The sequence below is a fragment of the Mesitornis unicolor genome, unplaced genomic scaffold (genome assembly GCF_000695765.1).
Source record: "Mesitornis unicolor isolate BGI_N332 unplaced genomic scaffold, ASM69576v1 scaffold22312, whole genome shotgun sequence".
Taxonomy (NCBI): Eukaryota; Metazoa; Chordata; class Aves; order Mesitornithiformes; family Mesitornithidae; genus Mesitornis; species Mesitornis unicolor.
The window spans coordinates 39912-50215 of NW_010170317.1; the positions used below are offsets into that span (position 1 = coordinate 39912).

General features: G+C 40.4%; 1 protein-coding gene across 1 annotated transcript in view; it reads right to left on the reverse strand.

The window, feature by feature from the left end:
* The window catches only part of LOC104536907 (kinesin heavy chain), a 45311-nt gene extending 35567 nt beyond the window's left edge, over positions 1-9744 (reverse strand). The window contains exons 1-5 of the mRNA XM_010179648.1: positions 9669-9744; positions 5738-5842; positions 3174-3222; positions 2290-2345; positions 1434-1521 (exon numbers count right to left, since the gene is read on the reverse strand). Coding sequence (XP_010177950.1) covers positions 1434-1521; positions 2290-2345; positions 3174-3222; positions 5738-5842; positions 9669-9674 — 304 coding nt within the window. The 5' untranslated portion in view covers positions 9675-9744. The remainder of the gene's footprint in view (positions 1-1433; positions 1522-2289; positions 2346-3173; positions 3223-5737; positions 5843-9668) is intronic.
* Between the last annotated feature and the right edge of the window lie 560 nt (positions 9745-10304).

Here is a 10304-nt window from a genome sequence, read left to right on the forward strand (position 1 = left end):
TTTGCCCTACAGCAATAAAATTTGACCAAAAATAGTAAAAAATAACAAAAAATACCATAGCATGAGAATAATAAAATAACATTACACAGACACAGTAAGAACTAAAGGTTGTGCCCTTTTAAGTTTCTTCATGAGTACAGACAGCTCACACAAAAACTGCTCTGATATAGCAGAAAGTATTTAGACATAGATCTACAATGAGGATGTACATTCAGCATCCTGGATAGAGCAATAATTTTGAGCTGAACAAGAGAATTTAAAGATAAGTAATAATAATTGCAGTACTAAGAAGCTGGGCAGGTCTCAGTGCAACGTGTGAGGAGATCTCCTAACATGTTATCAAAACTTTTCATTAAAGATACATTACTTAAATTAACATTTCAGAGGGATTTTTTATTGCTTATGTATGTAACTAAAAATCCTCCTTCACCCGGGCAGCAGGTAAAGCACAGGCAGTTACAGTTTCAGTTTCCAGTTATTCTAAGTTTAATTGTAACCATGTCATGCTTGAAGTTTCATAAAGCAGCAAAAAGAAGTCATTAAGAATCAGTAAACCATTTTCTCATCAGTTTTCTCTGTTCTCTCTGTTACTTTAAATTCCAGTACCACCTCTCCCTGTGCACATTCACAGCAATATTTATATTTCACAGAATCACAGAACGTGAGGGATTGGAAGGGACCTCCAAAGCTCCTCCAGTCCAATCCCCCTGCCGGAGCAGGAACACCCAGATGAGGTTACACAGGAAGGCGTCCAGGCGGGTTTTGAATGTCTCCAGAGAAGGAGACTCCACAACCTCTCTGGGCAGCCTGGGCCAGTGCTCTGTCACCCTCACTGAGAAGAAGTTTCTTCTCAAATTTAAGTGGAACCTCCTGTGTTCCAGTTTGTGTCCGTTACCCCTTGTCCTATCATTGTTTGTCACCGAGAAGAGCCTGGCTCCATCCTAGGAGGCTGCATGCAACACAGTGTCAACACATTTGGCACAGGCTGAAGCAATTATTAAGATTTTTAGTTTAAGATTTGTTTGCTTTGCCATCATTGGAACCCAATCCAAGTCACTGCTACACTGGGATAACTCCCGAGAGTCTGGTAACTGCTCTGCAGGCTTTGCCATTTGACCAGTGAATTGCTCTGAGTTCCTCCTTGTAGCACAAAGGAGAATGTAAGTACATCATTTCAATCACAATCATTTCAAAATATCCATACTCTGTGTAACGATTTCAACGTTTCATATTTCAATGCCATATATTAAATTCAGGAGTTCTGAAAGCTGAAGCAGTCAATAAATGTTGATTAATTTTACAGCGCTGTAATTTGTGCATCATTACATCGTTCATGTAAGTAACTCCATGTGCTTTGTGAAGAATCAATACATCACTGGGAAGCCACAACCACCCCCACTTTCTAGCCAGGAAAGCCTCCTCGGCATACGTACTTGTAACGGCTACGTGACGGTTGGCTTTCCCTTCATCGATGACATCCAAAACTTCTTCAGGACTAGATACAAATCTTTCTGTACAACCCTAGAAATACACGAGTTGAAAATAAAAAAGGTTAGGAAGTGTCCTGGCGCTCCAAATGCCGTCAGGAAGAATATTTAGCACTGATGAACAAAATAATTAGAAGAACCATCGACATCCAACATGATCATCAGCGAGGCAATGCACCAAAACCTGGCTCTGTATGGTTTGCAGGAGGCCATGGGATAACTTGAGAGACAATTTTTTCTCACAAGATTAAAGACTTGGTCAAATCCAAAAATGCAGGAGAAAAGAGTTTCTATATGGAATGATATATATATCCATGTTACTAATTTTGGTGAGGATGAGAATGAACAGAACAATATTATACAAATAATATATTATGAAGCCTCACATATGTTCATAACAAGTAGATTACACTTATGTGAGGGCCCTGGTAGTCATAAAACAAATTCCTAACCCGACAGATCTGTTCTCCAATGCTGCAAGATGAGAGCATCTACGCAACAAAATAGCAAAGAACAAAATTCTTCAAGGTGCTCTCTTTGCTATCTGACACGAAATGGGAATATGGATGCTTAAAATTTAACACCACCCTAGCAAGTTGTAAATGTTTCAAGTCAGTAAAACAAAGCAAACATGATTCAAGCCCATTAATATTTCAGGAAACTGTTTAAATCCAGGAACCAATACTATTTGAACATTCAAGGCTCTGAACATGAGTTGAATCATTTCTGCAAATGGCATGGAGACATGTAAATAAATGCAGATGTGAGAAAGAATGAAATGTTGAGCATTAAATTTTTCTACCTTAACATACGGGACTCTGTTTTTATCTTCATGTACAGCGAGGTTTGTCTTTGACACTAGAAAAAAAGATGGAGATCATTAGGAATATTCCAAAAGTAATGAAGTGTCACCTGGGGGCATGGCTGACAAATACGTGAACGTATTACATTTGTAAATGAGGATTGCAGTCACTTCCACTCCCTATTAGCTACCAATATTCCCGTTACACCAAACCTGTGTCTTGCTCTGTCAATCTTGTACCTGTTTCTTTAAAATTAACTTTAGGGCACAAAAGCTTTTGTTCACTGCTTGGATTCATAAAAGAAACGCAGACCAAGTTGGATTTTGCCAACGCAGCAAGAATTTCAAAAGAGACAGAAGAACCCACTGGCATTTTTAAAAGCTTAGCTACAAGGTCCTGGCTTTGTGGTACCGTTAGCGTGCATTTCTCTGTCTTCAGATTTATTCAACGCACACAATTGATTAACATACAGCACAAATACACAGAGACATAAACTGTAACAGAGGTAGATCACTCCCAAAACACTCTACCCATCCAAGGCAATGCAAGGAATGAGTGGAACCAAAAATGTATTCTAAATTTAACAAAAACCCTCAACAGAAAACAGTTTTACTTCAAGAATATACATTTCCAAATGAGGTTCAGACCTGCCCTGAAGTCTGTGAAATTCTCTTGGTTTCTAACCAAGCCATGTAGCACTGCAGAGGCAGGTGCACAAGAGTCAACATCAGATGACTTCAACTGGAAAATTCTTTCACAAACCCAGTCATAGGCTTAAATTTAAACCACTCTCAAAGAAAGTAACAGTTTCCCCTTAAGCACTGATTTAAAGCACTATACCAAGCCAGAAAACACTTCTTCACATAAGAAATGCAAAACTTACCATCAAGTAGGTCCCTTATTTTGTCCAAATATATCTCAAAGTAGGAAACCTAATGAAGCAATCATAAAGATTACAGATTTAAACTTTGTCGATTTAAATAAATCTCTGTGCCTATATTTCCATATCTGTCAAAATAAAAAGCACCAAACCAAAAATAAAATCCACCTCCTACAGAACTTTGAATCACATCTCTCACATGAAAGAATTTGTATCTTGAATTATTTACGTGTCATTGATCTTTCTCCATTTATCAATGATTCATCAGGAAAGTACACAAAAAAAAACCTTCAGACAAATCTTCTCTTTGTCATTTTTTCTGGACACAGAAACGTTGAACAGAATAAAATCAATTTGGCTGCATAATGAGGAGGATAAATTTTGACAACAGTAAGAGGAATATTGATATCCACCAGCACAAAAGCACAGTTCAGTGGTTTCACATACAAGTTACACAAGCTTAAGCAATAGAAGTTAAATTAAACTTTTAAATGAAGCTTATTAAATGAAGCCCCAACGAGGAAACTGAAAATGAGATTTTTTTTTTTGTAATAAAGAGACAGTTGTCCTAAAAACACCCCAAAAATTAAGGAGAGGGAGAATGAATGACTCTAAATAAAAGGGTATTCAATGCACTGTAGCAAGCAGAAATGTGTTAGGGGGTGATGCCTAACCTCACCCTAAAGCAGCTTTATCCAGGGATTATTTAGCTAGAAGACTAGGTGGCTAAATTTAAGCTATCAGTAACTTCTAGCTATTTAGTACAGCATCATTTTCCCTCATGTGGAAAATAAATTATACCTATTTTTTTTCTACTGACGACTCGACCTTTCTATGTGACAGCTGCTGTTAAATACAGATGCGTTTTGCTTCTGTGCATCTCCTTCCCCTGCGTCCCATTTAAAGCCATGCTCTGGACCAGCTCATTTCACCAGTGGGGTTCACCCACACTTAACTCCCATGCTTTACATGATCCTATTAACAGTGCTGAGGACCAACACACAGAGATATCAAATGTTCTAAATGAGTCTCTATTAAAGAGGGCAAGAAAAAAACCTATATATTAATTTTCAACATTGGCTCAGTTATTAAAAGAGTGTGACAGTTTGGTTAAATTCTTGCTCCCATGCATCTCTCTCGATGACAGCTCCTTGTATAATCACTCACTCATTCACTGCTATTTAGGCAGCTTTTCTGTGAAGATATTCATAAATGTCAACTGTGATAGGAAGTCACTGAGACGACCCAGTGCTGGCAGAACATGATTTATAAAGCGATAATCTTCTGGCGGGACAGGACTTTACTGTCTTGAGCATGGGGGTCCCCATCCATTGGCACCCAAGTGCTGTCATGTAGAAAAGCAACAGCCGTGGCAGAGCTTTACAGATGATGAAGAGGAATCAGTGTCACTCCTATGGAAGTAATTTCTATGAAAATTCAGGTTTTACAATTAAAATTACAATTCAAATATTACCTGGTCACAGCAGGAGAAGGGACAGTGTTTCACACTCCACCTCTGCTCAGCCATTTAACTGAAGCAACCTAGGTACATTTTGTATTTTGGGGAGGGATCACACAGAGGAGTACTCACTTTTCCTGCAATCCCTAGGGTGATTTCACTGATACCCACATAGAAGAAAGCTGCACCCTGACTCCAGCTCTGCCAGATGGACCAATGCCTCCCCATGGCTGAGAGCTCCCCAGGTGAACAGTGGGAATGAAAAGTCCCTCAAATAATTTGGGATCTTATGTTTGGTATCACAATGAGGACAAGGAAAAGGTGTCAGCTGTTCAAAACAAGACTTAGTCCACTGCGCCCAGCTTTGGACTCCCCAGCACAAAAAGGACATTGAAGTGTTGGAGTGGGTCCAGAGGAGGCCACAAAGATGATCCAAGGGCTGAAGGAGCTCTGCTATGGGGACAGCTGAGAGAGTTGGGGTTGGTCAGCCTGGAGAAGAGAAGGCTCCGGGGGGGACGTTATAGCGACCTTCCAGGACCTGAAAGGTGCCTGTAAGAAATCTGGGCAGAGCTGTTCACTGTGGCATGCAGTGGTAGGATGAGGGGGGATGGTTTTAAACTAGAAAAGGGGAGATTTAGGTTGGATCTGAGGAAAAAGCTCTTCCCCATGAGGTGGCCGATCACTGGCACAGGTTGCCCAGAGGTGGTGCAGGCCCCATCCCTGGAGATGTTCAAGGTGCTGATGGGGTCTGAGCACCCTGATCTGGTACCAGTGTCCCTGCTCACTGCAGGGTTGGACTGGATGGGCTTTAAAGGTCCCTTCCAACCCAACACATTTGATGATTCTATAATGTTATTATCTTAAGGAACCCATTTGTAAGATTTTGAGATTAAAAACTACTTTTAAACACACTCAGGAAAAATTTCCATCAAAAGCTGGTAACTATATTAATTTCTAGTAAATATCCTCAGTAACATAATAGTTTTTGAGTTATAAAAGGGAGAAAGGAAAAATCGTGCAGCACAACGTTAGAGCACGAATGCAGATCCCCATCCAGCTCGGCTTTCCTCCACCCGACCCGTTACGCAAGACGTCATCCTGCATTTACCTTTATATGAAACTCCAGGTTCTCATCCATGGAGTAGATGTGATCAAAGATGTCGTGTGCAATTCTCGGAATGATTCCCATGAGCTGAGGGTCGTGCAGCTTCCCCTGCGGACACAAAACCAAACCGGAACTTGGGAAGCCTTCTCGGAGGAGAAAACCTTGTCCAAAAACATCTTCCCTCCAGCGGGCCCCTATGAACCCATCTGCTGCTCAGGGGGGGATTCACTGGATTTGTTTGATATAAGAGCAGAGGAAAGGTGGCAGAACGACTCGAGGCGTTAGCGCTCTTCACCCAATGCAGCACCTATTTGTCTTGTCAGCTCCTGCCATTGCCAAGCGCGCTGTCCTGCCGCTATTTCCTGTCACTCCCCAACGAAAGACAGAGGAATAAACATATATAAATGTAGAAATCACAGCCCAGTTCTCCTGGTTAAATCAGATGTTTGGAAACATGTCAGTAACAAGAAGTATTAAAGCATTTTGGGTTTTTTTCACCGCTATGCTAGAAAGCAAAAGGGAAACCTGGGCTGTGGGTATTTGGGGATTAGAGTAATATATTCTGATTTGAGCTTGCTGGGCCTATTGCCAGAGCTGTGCCTTCCAAACACCGCTGTTCTCCACGCTCATTTACACAACCGCCTTCCTCTGCTCTTCCAAGAACTGAATCTTAACTAAAACCCAGCGATCGCCCTGGCTGCGTGGCTCCTTTCCGTTGTGCTGCTCTTTTTTGCAACAGCCAGACACGTACAGGAAAGCCACCACCACCTGAAAACCGAATAGAAACACAAACTCCAGATAAGAACCCTTTCTGACTACAGCATACACTGGGTTATTTCCAAGTACTTTATGAAACTGCTTAAATGTGCAATAACAAGTCAGTAGGCATGAGACTCCACCAGAACACAGCATATAGAAACTTTAATGTACCTTTTGAAGGTATCTTCATGCAGGTATTACTGCCCCTATCAGCACAACAAAGCATCTTAACTCCAAATACTGGATATTTATTCACTCCAAATACTGCCAGGGATATTTATTCTTTTAAAATACAGTTGGTAATCATACACTTCCAAATCATGGGAAGCCAGATTTGACCTCTAATTGCTAATAATTATTAAACACCAATATTTTTCTTGGCAAAATAGGAAGAAAACCATACATGCATACATGTGTTTCTCAGCATTACACATCTGAGAGTAACTAGTGGGTCACAAAGACCTCTTTTCCAAATTTCTCAGCCTTCATTAGTGTGTTGAAATACAGTCTTTTTACACATCACTTCCTTTATGCTAAAGCTGGTGAATTGACAGACAACTTCTAAGCAGCAACCTAGTAGGATGAAGGAAATTCAACATGAAGAACTGACAATATCTCTCACTCTATCTCAAAGCCTGCATTTAAAGCAGTTATTAGGTTTCTGCCTTTGAATTACAAATCTTGGGGGAAAAAAAGAGGGGGGAGGAATACACATAAATGAGTTACATTGCTGACTGCTTTCCCTATAAAGCAGCACTCAGCTGTATCTAAACCGTGACTATTTCATTTATATTATACAAATAATATCACTCTCTGCAGGGGAAGCAGTTAAATGCCACACCATATCCAGCACCCTATTAAGCTTCTCAAAAACTAAAAAGTCCTTATTGTAGGATACACCATTTTGTTTCAACTATGAGAATGAGATTAAATAAACTAAACCCGCGATGGAGGGGATAACTTGTATGCACAGACACTTAACCAAACCCCAACCCTTTGTTTTACCTTGTTTTACCAGCCCCAAAGAATAATTTTTAAAATAATTAAACCCTCTAATAGTTACACTTTCCTTGATGCAGCTTTCTCTAGCTCAGAAGAGAAATCAACCTGTAAAACACCAATGTGTGTGGCACGTAACTCAGCCACTGCATCTGCAACTTCCTCTTTCACTGTTTCGGTCAGTAGAAATTCACTGAATTTCACATTCACTGCTTTGCAAAGGAGTTAAGGTCTTTAAAACGCTGTCACACCAGCACACTGTGATGCACTGAAAACCATTATCTCCTTTTTACTTCATTATCAAGGGATTTTTATTAAGAGGTGATTGAAGCAGGTCCCACTGTAATTTATGGAGACTACAAACTGGAAGGGAAAGGTAGGTTATTCACTGGAAAGCTGGAATCAAAGAAACCAAATAATCATGGATTTAGCTGTAACCTCAGAAACAGTTGGGAGAAATGCTGACACTGCAGTTGGTAAACTCCCCCAAAGCACCCGGGCAGAGACTTCTCTGCTCATTAAACCTCTCATTTTAATAAGAACATTAATTTCCACATTTAAACAGAGCAGGCAGTAGCCAGTGAAGTGTAACGTGGGAGCCAGGATGTTGACATAGTAACGAGAAGCTATAGGGAGCCAATGCTGAATCCTCTAAGGTCAAAGCCCAACAGTGTAACGTTATGGACAAAAATAAGTGATTTTTAAGAAGAATCTATCATGGTATACAGGATACAAATGTTTTACCTAGCACAGAAGAAAGACCTATGTATGTCAGAAAGCCTATCGTGGCTGTATTATACTACCGTGTCCTGTTTAAGCTTAACACTCACACCATGAAGTATTTCACAGAAAATCCCCCGTAACAGCTTTACCAAGGGGATTTACAATTTCTTCAACTTCAGACTATTTTTTCCTCCACAACACACTTTAGCAACTTCACAAGAGGATGTTGGGTTAAAGGGGGGATTAAAACTGAATATAGATTTGATTCCACTTTAAAATGACAGCCTTTTCTTTATTAAGGAAGTTAAACAGCCATTTTTCAGCAGTCATTTCCTTTATCGCAGCTTGTAATTCTGACGATAAATTGGCTTGAAGAGATCTTTTCCCCTGCCATGTGGAAGCACCAGCTCAAGCCCTGCAGACATTTGGATTTAATTACACTCGGAGCTGGTGGATTACTCAGCCACGGAGCCATCTGTGAGGGTTGAGCTGCTGATTTCCCCCATCCTCACAAGGACGTGAGGCATCGGTTACCGCATCCTCCAGGAAAGAGGTGACTGTGGCAATCGAACAACAATTTCACTGGGCCTGCTGGCAAGAATATTGCTTTTCTTCTCCTTTAACCTTCAGGTTACATAGGTCAGCTGCGTTAAATCACGTAGCAAAACCATCTGATGCTGTTAAACAGATGAAAGCTCATTTTTTCCTTTCATTTAGCACAACTTTGCTGTAGAGCTCCTGTTTAAAGTTCACACTTGAAGTGATACGCTCCAAGATACACACACCCAGCTTGCAGGGCGTTGTGATGGATTAAATGCTTGATCCTCCTTTCTTAGCAGGAGGCTAAAATATCTACCTGTCTTCTAACTAAACAGTTAAAAATAAGAAAACACAGGACAAAACCTACACCGTCACACTTCACGTAGCAGAAACATGAACAGACGTGGGACTTCAGCTGCTGGAATCTGGTATAATTTGGTTTTCTTCTCCTCCAAAGCAACAATTCTCCAATTCAGCCATCTGTGCTGCAGCGTGCGAGAGAGGTATTCCCAGGAGGGGAGTGCAAATGAGAAAACCAATAACCCAGGCATGAATTTTCATCATCCTGCATGCAAGGGAACTCTGCAGACCCTTATTACTGTTTCCATTTGTGGATTAACAAATCTCACTCAAATTCTTTAAAATATGCATGTACCTAAACCGTTATGGCAAATACGAAGAAGCTACACTTGATATTTTTCACTCATTTTTTAGTTTAGTAAAAGATCTGTAGCCATCTCTTGAAAAAAACGCCACCTTGAAAGAAATGCTACAGCTTCAAAGGGAATAGAGACAAGACATCCCCAGACCTCTCTTTATCTGTCACTCACAGCCGAGTGCTCCAGCCTGTTCAGGTAATTGCCACATCTAATTCTACTGCTGCTACCAAACTGATTTCATTTTGCCACCGTACCTCCATAGTATGCGTTTTTCCTGATGACGTCTGCCCGTAAGCAAAGATTGTGCCATTGTAGCCTTCAAGGACGTCTGTGAGAGAAAGCACAACAATTAAAACTCGTATTGACGTCTCAAAGCCGGGTTATTAGCGTTTCATAAGTCTTCCACGACGTTGGAGCTCAATTAGAAACTAGTTTGAGCAATAAAGAATGGAAAAAAATATGACATAACTAGCTATCTTTGGGCAAAAATAACCATAACAAAATTTAACTTAGAGAATAACAGAATTACTGACATCTCTCTCATTTTCCTAGGAAAAACAACACAACTCTGGACACCAGCTATTACCCAATGTACCTGTGTAAAATGGGAAAGAGAAAACTTAATTGCTTGTATTTTAAGCTATCACACACCGTACTGAAAATTAAATGAACTCATACTCTATGTTTCCACTCCTGCAACACCCTCAGCAGTTCATGGCCTCATTAATTTCCAAGCTTCTCTGCAAAGCAAGAAGAAAATCAGATGAACCGGAATTTGCTTTACTGAAAATAGACCTCTCTCAAGGCAGAATGAATAATTTTACGTGGCATTAAGACATAAAAATTAGAGGGTTGGACCTGCTCCAGGCAGGTGAATTTAAAGGCTTAAG